Below are 26,561 nucleotides of genomic sequence, written 5' to 3'. Positions count from 1 at the left end.
CATACTTGGCATATTTTGTTTCTGCAAGGTGTGCTTGCTCCTCAATTTTTGTAAATAATGAAGCTGAGATATAGACAATGTAAGTTACTCCATGTCATACTGTGGGTAAGAGGGAAAGGTGAGAGTTATGTCTGTCCCACTTTAAAGCCTATCTTTTCATTTTAACACTAACACTGCTTTCTTCTTAAAATAGTGTTCTTGTATTTGTATTCTTCAAACAACCTTTGCTTTGGGTGTGCACCTTATTACATAGTTTAAAAACTCTTATTTGGCATAGATGCATTGGACATACAGTATAGAAAAATAATTTTAGTCCTTGTGCTATTGGGATAACTCCACTTAATTCCCACAGAGGGGCTTAATCTATTTTTCTCTAGTGATTACCCTCACTTTGGGAAATTCCCACTCTCATCTCTGCTCCCATTTTATCTGAAAATTAACAAAAACACTGTTTTTTTTTTTTATTGTGTGAGAACCAAAGGTGTCATTAAAACCTACTACTAGGAAAATACATATATAATTTGCAATTCACAATTTGCAAAATCTAAGCATTCTTTTTTTCCCCACTGTAGTATGCAATACGTTTATTTTACTCTGCACTTATGTCACAGGAATATTTGGACCATGTATTATTGTTCACTATAAAAGCAGCTCAAAAGAAAGGCTGGGACTTACTTCCAAAGCTACTTTTCAGGCAATATAATTAGCAAAAAATTTAATTACTACTTAAAGACTTCACATATCCCAAAGCTTAAACTAGTTGGAAGGGTAATTGTAAAAATCTGTCCTGGAAAACATCATCTGGGGGATTTAAGCCCACAGTGACCACTTCACTAAGTAGGGTTTTGTAATTTCTAGTATTATTATTTACGTACAATTGCAGTTCCCTAGTGAACATTTTTTCTTCAATGTGAAGTTCTCTACTATTTGCAAGATGTTTCCACAATCACTAGAAAATCATGTATATAAAGGTTTGCTGCATATGATTGTTGATTTATGATGATTTAAAATACACTTCTTATTCAAGATACTTTAATACTCTAAAATGTCTTTGTTATATATAAGTTGGATACATTGTTAGAATAATTGTATTTTTTTCTTTTTTCTGAATATGATTTATCACTCCTAAAAATCAAAGAAACAATTTTTATTATTACCTATAAGGCTTTGGCACTTGAAAATCCTCTCTAGTCTTACTGTTTTTGGAGAGTCTCTTTGAAGCCTGCTGCTGAGCTGCGGTGAAATCAGAATGCAGCAATTTCGTTTGCTAAAGAGCCACTTATTTCACTGGAGTTATATTTGGTGAATTATTTCTATTAAGCAGCTAAATGGTTGCCTGCATCCGTCAGTCTCTCATATATTGCACCTGCATGTATACATCCAAACTCATACTGAAGCAATGCTACAGTTCTAAAACCAACATTATAGGGAAATAATTTGTAGCCACATTTACTGGAGTAGTGATAACCATGAGCAACATTATTAGGCTTGTGTCTTCATTTAAGGACGTATAGAGAATTGTAGGGATAATTGTTTCAAAGAAAAAGAGCAAGAGAAAGACATGTCTTGCTGACTTTTGCTACTGGTTCGGTTATTGACTTCCAGGACTAGTGGACTCACTAAGCCTTCTTGAGGCACTCACAGGGGCATAACCCTGCTTATGTGGATTTGACTATCCAGAAACCAGAAAATCCTGTTATTCACCCATGTTATTGATCCTTGTGGCATTCACCTCTACCCATATCACTTGCTTCTAACTGCTGTGCTGACTTATCTGAGGATGGAAGATTCACCTAGGGACTGAGAAACTGCAAACTGAACCCACATGAGCAACACAGAGAATAAGTAATTTCTCCTGCTCTGAAAATACAACGGTAGCACCTTTAGGTTCCTCTGCTATTGGAGTAGTATGATGAGGCATGGGAATTATTGACTAGTTTATGCATCAGGCCTGTGTATGTTGGGATATCATGCCAGAGGATTCTCAACAAAGCATATTTTCTTTTATATCCTGATGCTCAAGATGATGCACCTGATGACTGCCCCCTCCCGCCAGACTTCTCTGTGTCTTCAACACGCCTTTCCTTGGCCATTCCCATTCATCAGCCCAAAGCTAGAGCTAAGGTTGTGGTAAATTGTCTGTGGACTTTGAAACTGATCCCCAATGATGCTGGTGCTATACACTATCATGGATGTTCACCCAGGTCATTTCTGCCTTTGTCTCTGGGGCAAACCTGAAACCTTCTTCCCATTCCTGTGTGAATTGTTTCTCCATCGCAGCCTTTTTGCTCAGATAATATTGACTAAGTTCCACTTTGTATCCCAGCACCATTAAATATTCAGTAGGCCTTGATAATCAAGATTCATAAATCTTCCTGTAGGCTCTTGGAAAAATGCAATGAAACTACCATATTTATTTAAAAAATACTTTCCAATATTCTTCCCTTGACAAATAAGACAAATGAGTTGAAAAGTGGCTGTAAGAGCTGACTCACTCCACTGATTTGTTTTCTCGTTCCTAATACACAAGTTCAGGATTTCTGTATAATACTCTCTTCATTTTCTTGTCAGATTTGATATCTGATTCACTTCTTGGATAGAGATTGCTCAGACAAGCCTATGGACTTCCAAAATAGACTCAAAACCTCTGAGGCCAAAAAAGACACTGAGAAGAAATGATCTGTAGGCCAGATGCAGTGACTTATTCCTGTAATCCCAGCACTTTGGGAGGCCAAAGTGGGAGGATTGCTTGAGGCCAGGAGTTCAAGACCAGCTTGGGTAACATAGCAAGACCTGTCTCTACAAAAATTTAGCCGGGCATGGTGGTGCACGCCTGTAGTCCTAGCTACTTAGTAAGCTGAGGCAAGAGGGCCCTTGAGTCCAGAAGTTTGAGGCTTCAGTGACCTCTGTAATGCCACTGCACTTCACACTTCAGCCTGGGTGATACAGACAGACCCTGTCTTGGAAAAAAAAAAAAAAACAGAAGTGATAGGCAGGAAAGTGATCAAATGATGACCCAGGCTGGGAGCAGAAGGCATTTTGCCATTAACAAACTTGGAAATAGAAATCACTTTGAGTTTTGAGAATTTTTCCCAAAGTTTAAGTTGATAGGTTCACTACCTTTGATACCCTATAAAAGTGTAACTGTTATTCAGCTCCTTCCTTCTTTCTCAATTAAAATCAAAATTAGTTCTGCAAGTAAAACTCCAGGGAAATCAAGCAGGTGGGAGCGGGGAGGAGGGGATGGGTAAAAATCACACCTAATGGGTGCAATACACACTATTTGGTGATGGGCACACTTACAACTTTGACACAAACTGTACAAAAGCAATTCATGTAACCAAAACATTTGTGCACCCACAACATTCCAAAATTAAACAAACAAACAACAACAAAAAAACAGACAATGAATGAGAAAAGAGTTAGAAAGACAAGCTGGGATCAGTTCAGAGTGGATCTTGAATATCAAGCCAAGTTTTGACTTTATTAGGCCGATAACAGAAGCCATTAGCAGAGTTCTATATGAGGTCTAATGTCCAGTATGGGTTGAACTAAAGGATTATAATGAGTCTGAAGAGCCTCCTCTTTGTAATATACTCTAAGAAAGACATCATGGCTATAAGATTAATGATACTTATGAAACCCATTCGAATATCTCACAGGGTCAATACTATGTGCCTCTTAGTGGTTTGACACAACCTGGCCTGAAACTTTCCAACTTTGGCCTGAGGATTTTCAGAAAACAAGACCAGCACAGATGCAATTCTCAGTAACTTTCGAATAAAACTTACCGTTAGAAGAATAACTTAAACTCCCTTCCTGAAAGAAACACCTGATAACTGACCTTGACTGAATATAGATACTAAAAAGGGGAAAAATCCCCCAAACTCTGAGAATTGTTAGGTTTACTTAGAAGGTTTAGTAAGGTTTACTTACTTACCAAAAGTATGTATAGAATGTAATGCGCTTATTGGAAAACTTAAATAGTGATCATAAAGCCTGTAGAATAAAAGCCGCAGGAGTCTGGGAAGCATCGAAGTTGTAAATCTAACTCCCGACCACAGACAGCTACAGACGCCTACATTCCCATCCCCCCTGAAAAAGACAAATCTACCCCCTCCCCTGTCTCTGCAGGTGTTGCTCACTCCCCCCAGGAAAAACCCTCTATAAAACCCCAAGGCTTTCCCCTCCCTCATGGTGGATGCTCTTTTGGCCTCCACCCATCAGCACCCAGATGCTCAAAATAAACAGCATTTCACTGTTATGCTCAGGCTTTGTGTGTCTCCCTCTCGGCTCCGGACCTAACAAGAATAGTGTCTGGATGGAGATGCTCCCAGGCAGGCAGTCAACTGATGTGCTGACTGTATCTGTCCCATGCCACCTGCCTGCCCCTGCTATCTGCCTTGCAAAAGCGCTGCCAAAATAAACTGCTTGTGCATCAGACAGTGTCTTTGATGTGAACTGGACTAAACTGGAGAAGTCGCTCCTGGGGAAGCCAGCTAAGACCACCCAAGACCACTGAACACAACATCCAGTGTTAGTGTGAAGGGTTGTTTGGTTTTGTACTTTGCTTTCCTTTCAAATAAATATTTACTGAAGACAATTCAGAAAAAAACAGATAAATAAAAAATGGAAAATAACTTCTCGTTTGCTATTATCTCCTCCCCTAATTTTCTTACAAATAAAAGCAAAATATGTTTTGAAAAAAAAATTAGTTCTGTAGACCCTCTCCCTAGGTCCTGTGTTTCCTAACTACTATAAATCTCACACAAACGTACACACACACACACCCCCATTGAAATCTACATGCTGAGTCTTGAATTTTGAAACTCCAGACACTGCACTCTTCCACCCCACTGGGAATCTGTCCCCACCACCGCTTCTCATTTTACAACACATTAATTCTTTTGGTTTAGCCAGGAAGAGCAAGAGCAGTAATAATTACCCCCATCAGCTTGAAAAAAAGTTAATGAAGCTTCCCAAGGTGTTCGTTCAATCCACAGTTCTTGATTCCATCTTCACATGTTGAAGTATAGAAAAAAATTGGCCCTATTTATATTAATATTTAGCACTATAACTAGCAACATGGACATTTCTATGTCACCAAAAGCATTTTTTTTAAAAATTCCACATCCTTATGTATATCTAAGGCTATAGCTTATCCACCAAGAAAATGTTGCTTTGAAAGACATAGCTCCTTTAATAAAACCTGTAAATCCATTCTTAACACATCCAAAGCTATCTGGACTCAGTTAATTCTAATTAATTGCTAAAGTGGCATCTCCATGTACAAGTGCCACTATCACATTCTTTGTATTCCCACCCCAAATCATAAGGTGGGAATAGAAAATAGGGCTGGAAGGATGGATTTCTTTCTTCCCTTCCCTTCCCATTGCATTGAAAGTCATTTCTATGCATAAAATGCATATTGAACTTTAGTGTTGTAGAGGAAGTAGAAAATGGGTTTATCTTTTATTTTAATAGCTGTAGAACACACTAATGTTCGAAGCATTGCCCATATGTATGTCTGGAGACCATTCTACAGTCAGAATCACACTAAGTGTATTAAAGCTGGTAGAATAAGTGAAGTTTTATTTGACTTACTTCAACTAAAGTTGCATTTTTAAGACTTTGGGAGTTCATAGGTAAAATTGTTCCATAGATTAAATTGTCTTTCCAATTTGATTTTAGTTTTATTCTTGAAATTATTTTTTGTCTTGAATCTAAAGACTAAAACACCACTGTATATGTGATGTATGCAGAGTTTTCCATGTGTTTGTTTATAAAAAAAAAAAAAAACAAAAAAAAAAACACCATAGCCTGAAAGAAATAAACTGATTAAACAGTTTGGGGAAACTTCTACATGCTGAAGTCATGATTTAAAAAAATTACAGATAAATAAATTCTCATCCATCCAAATGCTCATCCTCTTAAACAAACAAGTAGATTATAACTCGTTCAACAATTTAGATTTGCACTAAATAAAAATGATCAAAGAATGTATGGCTTGTTGTAGTCTGTATCTTTTCTTTGTCTCTGTACAATTAACATCATTTTGGAAAAGAAAAAGAGCATCATATAGTTTCTACTTACTTTCAGCTTACCTGTAGCTCAATGACTCCATTATATATGTGTTTAAAAATCTCTTTGTCTTGGGTTCACATAAATGTCCAATGTTTCTTTCCAGAGCCTATTAAAGGGAAAGAAGAGAAGGTTCCAGCTTCTCTAAAAGAAAAAGGTAATATTGTATAATGAAATGTGAAACCACATTGATCTGCCTTTTACATATTCAGCTATTTGCAACAAAGTAATAAATCATTTCTTTTTCAGGCTCTCAAAACCATAGCTTTCATATGCCATCACATTTTTTTGAGCAAAGGAAAAAGGATTTATTTCCCATCACCAAATACTAAATTGTATTATGAAACAACAAAGGAAAGAGCAGCTATGTCAGAATTACTCTAAAAACTTTTAAAATTATATGCTATTCTGATTCCATGGGTCTGTAATGAAATAGGGAAAACTACATTTTATAAATACCCAAAGAGAATCTTAGGAATAGCCATAGGAAAGCAAAAAGATAATATGAAATAACAACAATTTCTCAGCAAAATCTTGCTATTCTGTAGGTTCAGGTATAACAGAATCCTAAACAAATTTTATAGCTAGGAGGAACTTAGAGATAAACCGTAGTTCAATTCCTAGTCTTATAGATAAATAAAACCTGAATAGTCAAGAACCTTTCCAAAGATTTTATAGTTTGTAGCAGAGCCAGCATTAGGACATCAATCCCTAAATCAAGAACTGTGTTCTCTAACTTGCCCTATTGTACCTCCTCCGGTCTTGCCATTGTGATAGTTGTGGAGTAAGGTGAATTCTGATAAGCCGTACATCAAATTGTGTCTCCCAAAACATAAGTAAATACATTTAATTTCTAACTAATTCAGGCACATTCTGTGGGCATGACATTGTGCTCAGAATTGTCTAATATTTCTTGGACATAATGTCAAAATGAACATTATACATTTTCATTGTATGAAACCACCAAAGACATAAAATATACCTACTACTGTGAATGTTAGAAATTGAGCCTGCTTCAAGAGAAGATGTGGATAAACTATTGTCCAATGGAGGGGGACTTAGTGGTAAAACTTCCAGCTTACTTGCACTTTTTATTGAAAAAAGAAAGCATTCTGGTGCGTTTATATAAGCATGTGTTGGAGTTGGGAGCAATACGGAGAACAGCGGGAAGGGAAAGCTGACAGAATGATCAGTCAGAGAAATGAAGGATGCATGGAGAGCCCCCATTAGTCAGTGTAGTAGTGTATAAAAATAATACCCTTAGGTCATATTTTTTCTAATTTTGCAATTAATGTTAAATTAAACAAAATTGTTATTTAATGAAACATAAGAGCAAACCATGATTTTTTCTCTGCCTACATATGTACTTAATTTTTTAAAAAGCATTTAAAGCAACATGACCCCAAACCTATTAAACATTTATGCTTCACTTTAGAATATCATACCTGTAGTACTCTATTTCTTTCAGCCCACATGATAGCGGTTTGGCACTACACACAGTTTTGTTATTTTGGCAAAATGTAAATTAGGATGTTTTACCTTGCAGTAGGATTCATACATGTTATGTTAACTGTCCAGTAGGCAGGTAAATATTACTACATTTTATTATTCAATGGATGAATAAAGAAACACAAGAAACAAACGCTGCAACAAACACAATAATACAATACCTAGCCTGAAATATGACCAAAAATTCCAAATCATATAAAAAAATAATAAGATAGGTATTCAAGTAGATGTTGGTGTTGGGTGAAGATGATTATAAGAGTTTGGAAAAAATATGGAATGATATAGACTTGGTTGATAATGTAGTTTATAAGAGAGATACAAGCATTGAAAAAATATTTTGACTAAAAAAACTACATGAAACAAATATACATGAATACGCATGACATGATTACATATATGCATTTATTAATATATAAATTATGCATGTCTGTTTATGTATAAATAAGGTCTTTAAAAGTTAGACCAGAAGTTAATAAATTAACAAAATTCACAATATTATTGAGAGATTTTAACATATCTTTATCAAAAATGATATATAAGTAGACAAATTTTTTTGAAAAATTAATGAAATGTACAAACTTCAAGGAAGATGGGCTACAGAAGGGAAGAAAGAGAGATAAAGATAAATAGAGACGGAAGGAGAGAGGGAGTGAAGGAAAGAGGAAGAGAAAGAAAGAGAGACTACAAAAAGAAATATTAGAAGGAAAAAGGGCATGTAGCACTTTACAGATAAAATAGAAATTTGTAAATCATAAGTGAATATAATACAGAACGTTAGCTAAATATGTCTAACATTTAGATAAAATGGGTAATTTCTAAGGATTTCTAAATGTCCAAAACATATTAAAAATATAAAACATTTGAACAAACAGGAAATTGTTATCCCCAAAATGGCACTAACTAGTTATATAGCCAGCTTCAAGTATATTGGGAAAATGGTTTCAGGTAACAAAATAAGAAGGAAATTTACCAACATTGTTATATGTTGATAATACAATCATCGTGTCAAAAAAAAATTGCACCAGATATTTAAACATTCAAGGAAGAGTTTATTCCACAAAACTATTGCAATAGGGAAGAGAGATTAAATTCAACCCATTGAAACAAAAGGCCATTGGAAAAGTAGTGGAGGATGTTAGAGAGATAGTTGATCAAGTGATTAGGCCTTCTTTGTTTGCTAATTGGCACTTATCAAAATTAGGCTACCCCTCTACTTCCCCAGAAACTGGGAGTTAGGGTCCCCCATTTTCTCAATGATTATATGTTAAGAGGATGGTCTTTGAGAAAGACATTCCTGGATTATAAAAGAGACAAAAGGCTGAGAAAAGATTTATTTGCATTGCAAAGGGACAGAGAACTAATTTGCAATTATAACTTTTCTAAAGTATTTTCTCTAAGAAAAAGAAAGTCAGGAGCCTAAAGTCAGGAAGAAACATGTCTAAAATTTAGTCAGCTGAGGGCAATGGTAAGACTATCTTGATCAATGCTAAACAAAATAGAAAAAGACAATTTAGAAAAGAAAATCCCAGTTAACAATATAATGCAAAAAATCTTTAAAAAGTAGTAATTTAAGATCCTCATAAGAGACCATAACTTCATGAGTCACAGCAAAATTATCAGTGATATCATCCATAACAGATTAACAAAAAATTTAAGCCATTTCCATAAATTAAAAAAGTGTTTATTCGCTAAAACCCAGCATTAATTCATCATTAATTTCTAGTAAACAAGATAATAAAAAAAATTTTAAAGCTCAAAACCACAGTTCTGTCACCATAAGCATTTTCATTTAAGTCAAGAATAGATCAAAAATGTCATTCCTACTTCAAAAATTGTATCAAATATAGCACCAATGGGAAAAAGGTATAAGAATTGAAAAAGGATAGTCAAAGCTGTTTTATTTGCGGAAGATCATCTCCATAAAAATTCCAAGTTTACAAACTGTTAATATTCATAGGAGAGATTAGCAAAACTCCTGAATACAAGATCAACCTGCTCAATTTATAAAAACAATAGAATTCTTAAACATCAGCAATGATTAATTTGAAAATATATTAGTCAAATGGATCCTATTTGCAATATAAATAAAATCTATAAAATTACAAAGAATAAATTTACCTAAATAGTCACAAAATTTTCATATAGAAAATCATAAAATATTTTTTAAATCTACTTCTGAATAAATGAAGAAAAATTTCCTTTTTGTATCTGGAAGGTATCATTTCTCTCTAAAGTAATATATAAATTCCAATAAAAATATCAACAATATTTTTAAAGTAGAACATGATAATATTTTCTAAAATTTCTTTTGAATTTTAAAAAGACAAGGATGAGAAATTTTTTTAAATGAATAAGGTGAATTTGCCTAACCAAATATAGTTATTTATTATAAAATTAATTAAAACAATATGTAATTAGAACAGGTATAGGAAAACACACTGAGAGAACATAATAGTGATCTCAGAAATGAAGCCCTGCATGTAGGAAAGTACATCAAATGACAGATGCATCATTGGGAAAATGAATGGAAAACCATACCTGCTTCTCATAAAGGAAAAGGTTTTAAATTTTGTTCATATATTTGTACAGAAAGGAATTTAAGATTCTTCAAACCTTGATGATAGAAGACAATATTCAAACATTCAGGAAAAATGGATGAGAATATATACAGATAGAGCTTTTGGTTAGAATAAGATCTCTTAAGACAAAAAGAATATATTCAAAAGAAAATGATTAGCCTAATATTACGGAAACATATTGCAGTGCATATAATGAACAAAGAATAAATAGCAGATAATATTTTTAAAATCTACAGATTTTATTTTGAAAGCTAAAGCAAACACTTGAAATGGCAAATTTGTCAATTTATATTTATTTTAAAAGTAGCTAATTGAACAAATGCCCCAATAATAAATTTATAATCACTGAGAAATGTGGATTGATATTTGTAATCAGTATATCTTTGTTAATTTATAATCTGGACCGACTAGTGTAATTTACTTCCATGACACAGTGAAAGTCAAATAGATGATAGGGAAACAATAGCTAGAATCCATCTAAACTGCATAAAATTTTTTAATTGGACATTTATATAACTTCCATGTTAACATTAGTATTATGTGTAGAAACAATTTTATGTAACAGTAGAAGAAAGATTACTTATCAGAAGAAGAAAGAATACTTATCAGAATTCAATGTCATGGATTTGATAATACTTTAGAAGATAAGAATGTAATTCAAAATTACTTTGACCTGTTAGAAGCCAGGTTCAATAGGAATGAGATGCACGGAGATGAAATGGGACACTGAGGTGGGATACTGACAGGGACCATGACATGCTGAGTTTGTGGTACTTTTAGGACATTCAGGTAGAAAATGTAGTGTTGACAGCTATTTGGGTGTGAGTTTCAGAATAAAGATTTGGGTGGGAGATATACTTATGGTATATGTTGGCCTATGTATGGAATTTGAAGATGTGGGTGCACATGGATGAGTTTTCCCACGTAAAGTTAGTAAAGAAGAAAGTTAGAACTGAAACTTGAGGAACCCAGAACATTCTTCTTAGCATGAAAGCAGCCAGACATCTTAGGAGTCGATGCTAGTAATCTATCTGCCAGCTTTTAATTTGCTAGAAACTGGTATTTATGCATGCTTAGTTGTCACTAGCTTTTGTATCCTATTGCAAAGGTCCCAATGTTGGTTCTATCAGCACTATTTTGATGCTGATCTATTCAGATACAAACCTATGAGGAAAACCTAAATGATTTATTGAAGGAGCACATACTGTGTAGTCTGCTTTTATGAAAAAGAATCAAATATAGTTGGTCTCAGAGATTTAGACCAAAAAATACCTTTCAGTATATATTAGTTCAACATATATCAGTCTAAACTCAACCATTATTTCTATCTTGCTGCATCTAGTGACCACAAATATTCCAATGTCCAATGATTAACATCAAATATTGAGTTCTCTCCTAAAAATTCCAATTTTAATGTTAGTGCTCTGATTGTTATAAGGATTTATTTGTTACTGATAATTCTAATAAGAAAACCCCATTAATCTATGTATTTGATTTACCTTTTTGATTTTTTTAATTTTTCTAATAATATTGAAATTCATATATGTCCTTTTTGTTCATGGCATTGTCATCCTCTAAGAAATATGAGAACTTTAATATTTTTAAAATCTAATACTTGGTCTAGAATATTCAATTTAGTAATAAGCATTAATATTTTAATTTTTGTGTATATTTTGTTTTTTGTGGCTTGTTTCTAATTTAATTTGTTGGCATGATTTAATTGTTTTGAAGCAATTTAAGAAGAAAATATTATAACTATCATGTTAACAGTGAAGAAATTGATGCCCAAAGATTAAATGATTACCCAAGGTTTCTACGCTGGATTATCTACTTACTATTAGATTTAAGAGCCACTAAAATTATTAATAATCTTACTTTCCTTTTTTTCAGGATTAGAAAATATTAACAAATCTTATCCTAATTTTGTTGTATTTGCTAGGAATGTGAGAAAGTTACAGATAATCTGTTGATTAATAAAAGGTCACTAAGAATTCTATAGAATAAAATGTCATAGATGCCTTTAAAAATCCATGGTTACTCATGTTCTAAAGAATTGTTAAAGTGAAAATTGAACCCTTAACAGTAGTATTTTCACTTTAAGCAGCAATTTATAGCCTAACACTTTTTTTATTGTTCCCATCATGCCAAAACACCAACTTGATTGGATGGGAAGGTTACATGTTAGTAAGAAAAGTGGTTGTTGGCCGGGCGCGGTGGCTCACGCCTGTAATCCTAGCACTCTGGGAGGCCGAGGCGGGTGGATTGCTCAAGGTCAGGAGTTCGAGACCAGCCTGAGCGAGACCCCGTCTCTACTAAAAATAGAAAGACATTATATGGACAACTAAAAATCTATATAGAAAAAATTAGCCGGGCATGGTGGCGCATGCCTGTAGTCCCAGCTACTCGGGAGGCTGAGGCAGTAGGATCGCTTAAGCCGAGGAGTCTGAGGTTGCTGTGAGCTAAGCTGACGCCACGGCACTCACTCTAGCCTTGGCAACAAAGTGAGACGCTGTCTCAACAAAAAAAAAAAAAAAAAAAAAAAAAAAAAAAAAAAAAAAAAAAAAAAAAAAAAAAAGAAAAGTGGTTGAGGGTGCCAGAATTTTCTCTACAAGCACTGGCTTTACAAAAGTAATGTACCCAAGTGTTATGAATTTTTATTTTCTTTATCCAAAAAGTGAATGTACAACTACAACATGTGTACAACTATATGCATATGAAATATATGTGCAATTGTAAGTGTAAAGCTTCAATATTTTTCCTTGACATTCTTTCCATGTGAGCCCTCATTAAAACTGGCAGAGTAGAAGGAAAGAATGGCTCACTGTCACTCTGCCAGCCCCATTTTCTTATCACTCTATGCTAACTTATGCAAACGTTCTAATATGCTTCTCTCATTGAGGGGAATTTTTTTAAAATATCACAGCAAACATTTTCATTTCTTCCCATCCGATTTTTTACTTTCTAGAGACAAGGGTCTTGCAATGTTGCCCAGGCTGGCCTCGAACTACTGGGCTCAAGTGATCCTTCTGCCTCGGCCTCTCAAGTAGCTGGAATTATTGGCATATGCACCGTATCCAGCTCATGTCCATTAAAAAAATAATAATATACTATTTTTTCATACAAGGTCATTTATTATTTTTACATATTTCAACCAGATATACTATGACTCATACTTAAACCTATGATCTTTTATTAACCTAATTAATTACTCTTGCTTAAAATTAAAGAAAATCAATTCTGGTACCTAGAGAAACAAGTAAGAGTCTCTAGTTAGTGACTGTCCCTTGATAAAGATAAACCAAAGAATGTCTGTTTAATTTACCTTGGCAAATGATTTTTTTGCACAACTCTCTGAACCAGTCAACTGGCTCATTAGTTTAAATATATCCAACCAGCTGTCCCGCCATTTTCAAATAACATCACAGGCCCTGTTCTGACTGACTATTCTTTGTATGACCTACAATACATGTAGCCACCTCCAATTATATCTTACCTTCTTAAATGCATACGCTTCACATCGGGACGCTTCAGGGAAGGAAAGAATAATGAGGCACATTTAAGTAGACATAAAAGAAAGAATAGATAAAAGCAGAGAGACACTCTCAGAAATGTGGTACATTGTATTTAGCATATACAAAAGACAAAGGATCATGAAAATGAAATTATGATAGAATGAGGGAGAGAGACAATGTATGCATTTATTCTATGCTGCAAAAAAATAATGCCCTCTGGCCCATTTTATGTTTTTAGTGTCCACTCAGCAAACTTTTTCTGTGAGCACCAAACTTTTGTGGGAATCTTGCCAACAAGGGATTATAGAATCGAGATTTAGGCATAAAGCAATGAGGCATGTATTAACCACTTGCATTAGAAACTGGAGACATTTTTGGGCCGGGCACGGTGGCTCACGCCTGTAATCCTAGCACTCTGGGAGGCCGAGGCGGGTGGATTGCTCAAGGTCAGGAGTTCGAGACCAGCCTGAGCGAGACCCCGTCTCTACTAAAAATAGAAAGACATTATATGGACAACTAAAAATCTATATAGAAAAAATTAGCCGGGCATAGTGGCGCATGCCTGTAGTCCCAGCTACTCGGGAGGCTGAGGCAGTAGGATCGCTTAAGCCGAGCAGTCTGAGGTTGCTGTGAGCTAAGCTGACGCCACGGCACTCACTCTAGCCTGGGCAACAAAGTGAGACTCTGTCTCAACAAAAAAAAAAAAAAAAAAAAAAAAAAAAAGAAACTGGAGACATTTTAGAACTATGCCTATAGAAATTTATAAAGCAAAATTGTTTTTCTTATTGACCTAATGGGGATGAGAAGTGTGAGAGAGAGAAAGAGACAGAGAGAGAGAGAGAGAGACAGACAGAGAACTTATGTGCATAGGGAATGTATTTGTGTGTATGTGTGTTTTTGCTGGGGGGTGCATAGGTGTTATGAAAAAAGCACTGTGTTCATAAGCTTGAGACTCCAGCTTCTGGTTTGAAATAACTAGCTATAAACTAATTGATTAACTTAGCCATTCTGAATAGTTTTAACAAACTGAAACAAATTAAATATAAAAATCTGAAGATGACGTGCAGCGGTGTGCAGTATCTGGTGGGTCACTTCTAATGTGCTTTTTCACCCAGGTAAAGGGTTTTAGTTAATGAGACACAGACTCCGCTTTTTATTTGGGTTAACAAACTAAAAGTGAAGACTAAAAATTTGATTTTCCTGTCATTTTAAAACATTTTAATTTTTTATATCAATAACAATTTTTGAGTGTTGATGTAATGTATAACACTCCAAGGATATTCTAGGCACTGAGCTCCAAAAATGAACAAGACAAAATCCCTGCCCTCAAAGATCCCACAACAGTGAAAAAGAAGCTGGTAGAAAGGAAGAGTGAAGTAGCTTTCAGTGCTACCTTCAATAAGGCAGACCAAATTTTTAGCCCAATCAATGGATATCTATTATTTAGGTATTAGTTCATGAGTGCTCAGGAAATATCTGTTAAATTATTCAGTCTAATCTTAGTCACAAATTCATGAGATGACTATAATTGCTCCCATTTCAGAAGGTGAGAAAATGGAAATTCGTAGAGTTTCAGAGGCTATGCATCGGATCATTTAGTTAATAAAGGAGATAAATTTCAAATTGAGGAATTTTTTGCTCAATTGAGTTTTTGCTTGTTTGTCTGTTTTTCTTCAATGGCAGTGCAAAAATGATCTCTGCAACTCCTTGAATTGGATGAGGTTGAACAGTCATTTTAAAATGCTATCACCTTGCCTCTTAATTACACGTGAAAGAATCCCTCAATTCATGAACAAAGATGATACTAATTTAGAAAGGCAATCAGGGAAAATGGGAGCATACAGATTGCATCAAGCATTAAAACCATATGGACAAGGTTAAATAATAGGAAGGAAAATGTTAAATTAAACAGTCAATAGAATATTGAAGTAAAGAAATGTATACACAGATAAGATGAAAAGTTATGGAGTTGGAGATGTCAGGTGTTGGTTCCCTGTGTGATGTGACCCAATCTTGGGGCAGTTTCTTCTTCTGGAAGTCTATATACTGAAGAAGTTCTAAATCAAATTCAAAGATGATCAAATTTTGTCTTTGTCACAGTTATATTTATTTGGACCACAAAACAATGTGTCCACAACAAATTAAATCAAATGCTACCTAGTATAATATACTTAAGTCTTTGCAAAACAAGTATTATTCTTAAGGCATATGCAGGAAAAAACATAAATGATATAAATTCAGTGAGGCTTACCCCAAATTTGAAACACTGAAGTCAAGCTACTTGGAGTGACAGTAGTTCTACATCTTATCCGATAAGGCCTCATGCAGAAAATAGAATGTGGAAATATATGTGAGAATGTGTGTGTGTGTTGCATCCTATTTGTTTTGAAATAATATAATTAGGACCACAATAAAGTTGTGCAAGTGTGTGTGTGTGTGTGTGTGTGTGTGGTGGTAGTGGTAGTAATAGCAGTAGCTGTTACTAGCAGTAGCAGGTTTTCGTCAAAAAGTCCAAATGATAACTCAAATGATGTAAAAACCATGGATTTGGGGGAAAAAAAGTATGAATGTTGCTTAAGATAAACATAACTTTGTTTTATTTAAAATATTTATTTAAAAATACATTAGATAATATAAGAAAAATAATTTAAAATATTAATGGAATGGCTAACATGCACATTTACTTTGCACCTGGCACTGTTCTAAGCGCTTCGCGTGTAGTGTTTGGTCTAATTTTCACAGCAATCTTGTTTTTGTTAATGTGAAAATCGAAGCACTGAGAGTGACTTACCCAGCTCACACAGTTGCCTGAGGTAGATGCAGAACTCACTTCTGGCAGTCTGACTTTAGATCTGTGTCCTTAGCCAACGTGCTTTTCAGACTCCCTCGTACTACTAAAACTCACGTAGGATTGACTAGGGATAACACGGCTAAAGTTTCTTTGCATATTTTACAGGAATAAGATTTGTGACCTGGTTTTAAATGTAAAATCTTCCATGTCATTAAATATTGAATACTATTCCAAGATTGTGAGAGATAATTATCAATTTTTTATCAATGCTCAGTCTATTTATTTTGCTTTACCAGCTCAATTTAGGAAACTAATTCATATGATTCATGATTTAATGACTGGCTTGAAAAAACAGAAAGCTCCACAACTATATTATATATGCTAATTACAGTCTTAATCACTGTTAGCAGTTTGTCTAGGTAATATAACCTAGGTAAACATGCCTATAAGATATATAATGTGGTTTGCTGTATAGTGTTTATGAATGAAATGCTTAAAAGCTTTTATTTTTATATGTAGCAACAGTAGTTATAGCAGTGTGCTTAAGCATTTAAAGCTTTGGAATTGGAAAAAAAAATCAGGATTTATATCCCAGTTTTACCACTTCCTAGAGAGTATGCACTTAGACAAATTATTATGCCTCAATATCTGTACAGTGGGTCTAATAATAATATTTACCTCAAAGGAGTGGTGAGGATTATATAAGATAATTTGTCCTTTTTTTCCACAAATATTTATTGAACTCTATTCTGTGCAAAACACTGTCTAAGCACTAGTATATAGAAGAGAAAATAAAAATTCATTCCAGGACTCATGAAGTTTATATGCTTCTGGGGTTTGAAAGCTAATAAATGAACACTTAATATTATATAAATAAAATATAGATAATGTATATATTTTGCTTAGTGACTACCATGTGAAAATTGCAAAATTTCATTGTTGCAAAAAATAATAATTATTATGTTTTATTACAAATATAAGGTCTCTACGTGCTTAGGAAACAAATGTGATAATGATAACACAATGAAGTGACAAAAAAAATTCAATGATACTGAACTTCTACCCTACAAAGTATTTCAAATTCTTTTTAGAATGCCGATTCTTAGAATTTACATATTGAATAAATTTCTTTCTTATTGTTTTGTGAAGACAAAACAGCGATTCCTAAACAGAGTTGGTCTCCACTGCTACCCTTTCCTGACAAGCACTTGCATGCTGAAGTTTTGGTCTGCCTGCTCTACTTGAAAACACTGTTGATGACATTGAAAAATCATTAATGAAGCTCCCCTCCCCAGGCCCATCAGCAATTTACATTTCATAAATGAAATCAACAGCCTGGAAAAGTCAGTGCTGCCTATGAAATGGCAGGCTGTCTGGCTCAACAGCTCACCATGGGGATTTCTTGATTCCATGTTTCTGCAATGCTTGTATGTGGAGCCCAAAATAAAGGGCTCCAATGGCAAATGTTTATAGAAACTAGATGTTTTATTATTATGCAACACTAAACTGTTGTAGGAAAAAATTAAACAGTAAAGATGAAGTGGAAAATAAAACTCCCCTTCCCTCTCTCTGGCTTGTAGGACCAATTGCGAGCATTAACCACTGATTTTGGTTTCCTGAAGTGTCTCATTGAAACCTTTTTACTAAACTTTAAAAATACTTATGTATCATATTTATATTGTCATTATTTTTATATGACCTGAAACAGGTCCTATTAGGAACTGAATTCTTATATGACTCAAAATTAAAGACCTTACTGTCAATAGGAATGCCATCTACAAAATGAGGGCATTGAGTTCTTAATAACCAAGTAGTCCAATGAAAGAGCAGCTCACCTTAGAAAATCTGTTACTGGTATCTCACATAGCGATTCCTGCCTTGCAAATTCAAGGGTAAAGTTCCAATTCTGTTTTTTTAAAAAAGAAAATGACGTTGAAAGATTATGCAATTTGAGTTTATGAGCATAATTTAAAAATAGGTAAGCTCTTTACGTTCATCACTTATAACTCTCATATCAATTTTACATTATTTTCTCTATTTTAGTAATGACAAAACAGAGACTAGAGGTTTTAAGAAATGCCCAGGGACACAAAGTAAGCAAGCCTGCCTTTGAAGTAAGATTATGTGACCCCAAAGTCTACTCTTCACACTCAGAAATAACTTGTCCTGAGGTCATCTTGTCAGTGTTGTTTATATAATTCTAAAAGCCAGTAGTTCTGTTCTAGTAAGAAAGCCCACAGCTGGATGCATGTTGGATAGTGCATATTCATAAGCATGATTATAAAATTCTGTGTATAAGATGGAGTTGGTTCTTGTTGTTTTATACTAATAGCTGATAAAACTATTCCCCACGACAAACATTGAGGCTAAAATGATTTCAATGTGATTTTCAATCACATAATGACAATGTGATTGACAGGGATGAAAGCCACGTGCAGAGTGGGAAGCAAGGCTCTTTCAGGTAGAAACTGCTACTTGATGAGCAAAATGCTAGTGAACTCAGTTCTAGGAAGGATTGATTTAAATTTGTGGGAATTTGTTTCTGAGTAATTCAACTATTCAAACCAACCTCATTTCACAAGCTGAGAACTAAGAAGGAGACTAGGGTCATGCTATGCAGACCTTGATAAGTGACCCCTGGTGGGGTGGAATAGGCTGGGAAGATGGAGTCCTGGTTCTGCCACGTGGCAGCTGGATGAGCTCCTGCAAATTACCTTAACTTTTGTAAACCTCAATTGCTTCATCTGCAAAATGGGGATAAAATAACTTACTTCATAGAATAATAGAAGTTAGCAATTGACCAGTACTTGGGCCATAGTAAGCACTCCAGAAACATTAATTCTCATTACTGCACTTTTACTAATTTGCTTGAAAGTTTAAATTATATGTTGGTTTAGCAGAGATTTAATAAGGAAGGAACTAGCAGAGGGGAAAAAAAAGAATTGTTTCTTTTTTAATGAAACCAAAATCTTCAGAATTCACTCCCAAAAGATAAAATTGTTTTATTGCAAACTAAAGAATTACATATGACTTAACTTTAGCCTAAGCTGGCTGAGAAAAAAAGCATATATCATCAGGAAAGGCAATAATTGAGGAATCACTGAATTACTGGAAGCCACATTTGCTACGGTTGTACACAAAAAAAATCATTTAATTTTTAAAAAGTTTCTAAAATAAAAAATAAATGTAAAAGCTATCTTTATTTCTTGAAGCACAAGATGATTCAATTTCTTCTAGGACTGCAGTACAGTAGATGGAGCATTTGGTCCTTCTATAATTACCATTTCCTTCTCTCATTCATTCATTCAACAATATTTATTGGTCATATACCACATGTCAGGTATTTTACCAAGTGCTGATATTTGAGTACTAACAAGGCATAATTTTTGTCCTATGGAGCTTGAAATCTAAAAAAAGATATAGACAATAAACAAAAATTACATTAAAATCATGACAAAATTTCCTTTAATATTAAGATACATAGAAAACATTAAAACAGGATTCATTCTACCCAGGTAAGAGAATATATCAACTAAAAAAGAAGGACATGTGCCAAAGAATGTCAAAGTGCAATGATAGCACTGAAATCACTTATTACAGGATATCCTGCTCCTTTTGCAGAACGTGTATTCAAGTATTACAGGAAGTAGGCTGTAGGTGGCCATGTAATTCTCTATTATATAAAATTTTGCAGTTAAATGAGTTTCTTTTATTTATTGTAACTATAGAAAGTGAGAAACCACGAAGCTAAAATCCAAATAAAGCTGACTATCACTATCTTTGATACATAGTCCATGCTCAGTAAGTATTCCAACTATGAAGTCAGTTTTCTACTGTTTGACGCGGGGAAAACTGCAATGGACCAGAACCTTTCCATTAATCAAAACAAGACTCTATGCCAAGGGAGAAGAACTATAAAGCCAAGACAAATTAGTTAAATAAAATAATGGGCTGACAACATAAAAATACAGTTAACTACCACATTAATGGTGCTATCAACATAACTTGAATAGTTTAAAAAACGATGAAATTATTCTATACTGATACTAAGTTAGAATACAGAGTTTCTGGACAAAAGACACTGTCCTAGGACAAGAAGAGAACAAAATACTTTGTTTCACTGATTCTTATATTATTATACTGAATTTTAGCCAACTTAATTTATTTTATGAAATTAATAATAATAGAAATACTAACAAAAGAACAATAATCATATCATTTTGAAATTATTAAATTAACCACCAGGTGGAGCTCCATGAATTAAGTGTACAGTAGTCAAAAGTAGAAAATTGCTTAAATTGGTCAAATTAGGAAAAATTATGACACTTTTTTCGGAGTAGTATTTATTAATTTTCTTATTTGCAATATTTAGAGAACTCTTACGAATTATGAGCTTGGTTCTTATTAAAGACAAGATGCCAAATTACTTGATTAACATGAAACTTTTTAGCAAACTATTTTAAAATTGAAGTACATTTGCTTGTTATTTTGTAATTTACCAAAGGTACATGTTCCATTAATATATTGATAAAAGTCCATAACTATAACCAAAATTGAGCCAGATTAAAAAAAAATCTATGAATCTTGCCTATTAATCCACTTGGTACTGATTATTTTTCAAATGCTTATTTTTCCCCCCTGTCTGTTTGTATGTGTATGTGTATATTTCACCCTAGAACCTGAAACTAAAAAAGATGAAAAGTTTTCCAAATCAGGTAAGGACACTTTGTAAAATTTACATATTAAATAGATGTCATTTGGTTAGAAAAAGGCCAGTTTACAATCACAGTTGAGTAAAGCTTTGAGATACCCAAAACATGGAAAAAAAATTGGTGCAACCTCCCCATATATCTTTAAGACAACAAGCAGTAAAATTAAATGTATGCTAAGATTAAAATAGATTCCATGTTTTCTGGTAGCAGATTTTGGACAAGTTCATCAAAGTGCTGGAACCATTACAATATAATGCTCTTTGTTTATTTATTGGGCAATTGAACAATGTTTACAAAATGCTAAAGTGGCAGTTTGAATTTTAGACACTTCAGCCAGAGTGTTACAAATAGCTAAAACTTATCCTTATCATCGTGTAAGCCTTATGAACCTACATTCACCTACGTTCAACCATTTTTATCTCAAGAAACCGGGTTTCATGTGTTTCACCCTAATATATTCAACACATTTTTAAACACAATTAAATATACAACTATTATTTGGAGAGGTAATCCATTGCCTTATTGGCCATTAATTTGAAAATTGGTATACTTTTAAAATAGACTTTTTAAAAACAGATTTTGCAAGGGAGGAAGTCAAGAGATTAGCTGGGTACTCAAGGCAAGTGATGAAAGTTGGGAGAAGAAACATCATAGAATAGGGGAAAATGCAGAAGGAGACAATACAGTTTGAGAAAAGTTTTAGTTCCTTACAATCTTTCTATGGCTAACCCTCTTCAAGTATTTTATATCCATATAAAAGAGATTTATATATCTATATCTATATAAAAGAAGGTTAAATCTATATCTCCCTGTACAGTGAAAGCGTTACTACATGAATGTAGACATTCATACTATCAGACTTAAAATATTTATTTTACTCATTTGTACAAATTTTAACCTATATTTAAGTAATTGTAATTCACTTTTACATGCATATGTTAAATATTAGCCTGACTTATTAACACCACTTCTCTTAAAAGTACTGTCAACATAAAAGGATTTAAGTCATTTTCTTATTTTTGGTGAATGAACAAATCCATTTTAGGTGATTTCATACAATCTGAAAGCAGGCATTCTTTGGAAGATCAATGAAGAAATCAGCAATTTTAAATTGTAGAACAATACATAATAAAGATAAAATGATATACTGAGTGTCTACATCAAAAGTTATTGAACTCTAAATATACCTGCAGAAAAGGAAACTGCATATAAAAATGGCTCTATTATTGTTAGCACTCTTACTAGTGTTAATTTACTAGTTTACAAACAGGTGGTAAGATATTGTTTTCATCCCAAAGAGTATACTTGAGGACATAGATATGAACTATTGAAAGACATCTACAAGGAAATTATACTAGTGAAACATGTCCTAGGAGACTAGAGAGAGGAGCCATTCCTGTAATCTGTAGCAGTCAGTGAAAACTTCATGGAGAAAATGTTTTTAAGCTGGAATTTTAGAAATATATAGTTGATCCTTGTGGGGGATACGGGGACTGGTCCCCTCACAAACCAAAAAATCCATCTATAACTATTAACTCTCCCAAAACTTAACTACTGATAGCCTAAGGTTGACTGGAAGCCTTACCCATAACATAAACTGTAGATTAACATATATTTTATATGTTATAAGTACTATATACTGTATTCTCACAAAAGTAAGCTAGAGAAAAGAAAATATCATTTAAAAATCATAAGGAAGAGAAAACATATTTACTATTAATTAAGCGGAAGTGGAGACTCATCATAAAGGTCTCCAACCTTCTTTTCTCATGTTGAGTAGGCTGAAGAGGAGGAGGAAGAAAGAAGAGTGGGGTTTGTCTTGCCATCTCAGGGGTGGCAGGGACAGAAGAGGTAGAGTAGGTGGAAAGGGTAAGGAGAGGAAGACACACTTGGTGTAACTTTATGAAAATACATTGTAATTTCTAACTCTTTTGCTTTTTCATTTCTCTAAAAATGTTTCTACATAGTACCCATACTTCCTCCACCATTTGCATTAGTTTCAGAGACCATATCATAGAAGGGTCAGTATTGTAAAAGAAATCAAAAGCAGCCTCGAACAATCAGACACTTCTGCCAGATTCTCTAATGTCAATTTACTTTGGGGCACTGCTTCTTCTACGTCTTTTTCCTTATCATCTGGAACTGGTTTGAAAGCACTCATCTCCATCAAATTATCTTCTGTTAATTCCTCTGATATGGTGCCTGTTAGCTCTTGAATTTCTCCAAGACCCGTATCTTGAAACTCTTCACTTCCCACTTGTTTTTTTGCCATGTCCACAATCCCTTTTGTGATTTCTTCGATTGGCTCTGTCATAAATTTTGTGAAGTCATGTAAAACATCTGGACACAGTTTTCTTCAGCAGGAATTTATTGTGTCAAGCTTGATGGTTTTCACGTTTTTTTCTATAGCAACAGGGACATGTTCAATGATGTAATCGTTGAAAGAGAGAATTTTATGATGTTCTCTCTATCAAGTTGTTCTTCCATTGATAATCCTTTCCACAGAATACTCTGTGATATCAGCCTTGAAGGACCTATTACCCCCTGAACTAGAGAATGAATTAGAGAGAGACATTATGTTTGGGGGCAAGTAGATCACTTTGATGCCTTCCGTGTTGAACTCATGGAATTCTGGGTGGCCAGGGGCACTGCCCAATATCAAAAGAACTTTGAAAGGCAGTCCCTGAAAAGGTACTTCCTGACTTCAGGACAAAGCATAGATGGAACAGATCTAGAATAAGGGCTCTCATTGTACAGGTCTCCTTATACAACCAAAAGACTGGCAGCTGTTATTCATCTTTTCCTTTCAGGCATTGGGGGTTAGCAGCTTTTTGGATAAGGGCAATCCTGATCATAAATCTGACTGCATTTGAACAAAACAATAGAGTTGGCTTATCTGTTCCTGGCTTAAATTCTGGTGCTCATTTTTCTTCTTTTTTAATAAATATCCTTTGTGGCATTTTTTCTCAGAATAGGACACTTTCATTTGCATTAAAAATCTGTTCAGGCAGATATACATTCTCCTCAATGATTTTCTTAATGGCCTCTGAGAACTCGTCTGCTGCCTCTTCTTGGTCAGTAGAACCTGATTCTCCTACTACCTGAACATTTTTAAAGTCAAACCTCTTTCTAAAATTGTCAAATCATCCTTTGCTGGCATTAAATTCTTCAGCTTTAGATCCTTCTCCTTCGTTTTGCTTTAGGTTGTCACATAATGATTTCACTTTTTCTCGAATCATATTAGAGTCTATGGATATGCCTTTCTGTATGTATGTATGTATTTCTTCATAGACAGAGTCCTGCTGTGTCACCCCAGCTAGAGTGTAGTGGCATCGTCATAGCTCACTGCAATCTCAAACTCCTGGGCTCATGTAATCCTCCTGCCTCAGCCTCCTGAGGAGCTGGGACTATGGACATGCATCACCACAGCTGGCTAATTTTTTCTATTTTTGGTAGAAATGGAGTCTTGCTCTTGCTCAGGCTGGTCTTGAACTTCTGACCTCAAATGATCTTCCTGCCTCAGCCTCCCAGAGTGCTAGGATTATAGGCATGACCCATTGTGCCTGGCCAGTATGCCTATATTATAGCAATCCTGCACCCACATAAAAGCTGCATTTTCAATGTGAGATAAAAAGGTATTTTGCAAAAAGTGCAAAGTTTTCATTCCTGCTGGGGTAGCTGAAATGACAGTTTCATGAATTTCCTTTTTTTTTTTTTAATAATTATCTTTATGCTGGATTTATTTCCCTTGAAATGATGGGCAACCACACCTGCAGATATTAATCTATGCTACATATCAAGCAATTCAACTTTTTCTTATAATGTCCTAACTTTTCTCTGCTTCTTGGGAACACTCCAGCATTACTAGTGGCATTTTGTATGGGTCTTATTGTCTTACTCAAATACTATTGCACTAAACATGATTTTATAAAAACATGAGAACATGTAGAGAGCACTGTATAATGATACACAATATACTGGGAACAATTACATGTCTTTAAGCAGAATGAGATACAGGCTTAAATTAGAATTTCAAATTGTTCATTCTGACTGAACGCCAAGATTGGAAATACAGAGGATGTTTTTAAGAAAATCAGTTTGCTGGGAAGGTGGGACTATTTCACTGACACCTGTGGAGATATTGGAAGATCTTTATAGAGCATTAGTAGAAGCAAACAGAGATATTATAAAATAATGTAAATATGGCCAAAATTAGGGGGTTGGAGGGTGGGGAAAACCTATGATTACTGTCCTAGGTTTCTGTCTTAGACTAGAATGTGGACAGCAATCACCTATTGAGACTGGAGTTTCAAAAAAAAAAAGGTGGCAGATTTAGAAAAGGATGATATTTTAATAATTACTATGTAAATTTTTGGTATATTTATTCCACAAGTTTTTGTTGAGTAGTTACTATATGTTAGGCAATATGGTAAATGCAGACTTATACTGACAAAGACAATTAAGTTTCTGTTCCCCTAGATTTATAATCTAGCTAGAGTAGAGGTAGGGGAGACACATGTTGAATGAGCAGTACCAGTGGGATATGAATTTAGGTATGTTTGTCAGGCACCTGGGGAGAAAACATAGCTGTAGATTTAGAAGATCTCCGCACAGAAGTGCTGGCTAAAATGATGATAGTTATTGACATCTCATATGGCGAGTGTGAAGAGGAGGAAGAGCTAAGGACTGAGGAAACAACCCATAAAAAAAAAAAAATAGTATTTAAGGAGTGGACAGAGGAGAAGTAGACCTAGTTTAAAAGGAAAGGAAAGGAAGAAAGGAAAGGAAGGAAGGAAGGAAGGAAGGGAGAGAGGGAAAGAGAGAAAGAGAAAGAAAGGAAAAGAAAGAAAGGAAGGAAGGAAGAAGGAAAAGAAAGGAGACGAGAGGAGAGGAGAAAAAGGAAGGAAGGAAGGAAGGGAGGGAGGGAGAGAGGGAGGGAGAGAGGGAGGGAGGGAGAGAGGGAGGGAGGGCGGGCAGGCAAAGCAAGATGGATATTGTCTTGGAAGTCAGATATTGCTCAGAAACCAGAAAAGAAAAAATTTTAAGAAGGAGGAAGTTGTCAGAGTGTTAAATGTAACAGATTTATAGTAAGATAATAACCAAAATGTATTTTTTGGAATATAGAGTCCTTAAGGATCGTAGGAGCAGTTTCATTGGAGCTGAATGGGGAAAATCAAATTACTACAGTTTGAGGCATTGAGTTGGGAATTGGGGAGAGAAAGTATACACTGTAGGCTGATTTCAACCTCATGTCTAAAAAAGGGAAAAGAGAGGACATTTAGTTAGGAAAACATCATGGTAGAGTGAAAAGTGAGCTAGCTCAGAGAATGTGTGGTTTAAATGGTTCCCAATTTGTCAAACTGATATAAAAGCAACT

At 34.5% G+C, this 26,561-nt stretch overlaps 1 protein-coding gene across 1 annotated transcript in view; it reads left to right on the top strand.

Annotated features, from left to right (window-relative positions):
* The window catches only part of TRDN (triadin), a 304,482-nt gene that overhangs the window by 214,712 nt on the left and 63,209 nt on the right, over positions 1-26,561 (top strand). Inside the window, exons 24-25 of the mRNA XM_069489089.1 lie at positions 6,188-6,238; positions 21,149-21,187. Of these exons, the coding sequence (XP_069345190.1) occupies positions 6,188-6,238; positions 21,149-21,187 (90 nt within the window). The remainder of the gene's footprint in view (positions 1-6,187; positions 6,239-21,148; positions 21,188-26,561) is intronic.

This window comes from Eulemur rufifrons, chromosome 15, assembly GCF_041146395.1.
Source record: "Eulemur rufifrons isolate Redbay chromosome 15, OSU_ERuf_1, whole genome shotgun sequence".
Taxonomy (NCBI): Eukaryota; Metazoa; Chordata; class Mammalia; order Primates; family Lemuridae; genus Eulemur; species Eulemur rufifrons.
Note: the sequence above shows the minus strand (reverse complement) of the source record. Positions and strands in the feature narration are given on the sequence as shown.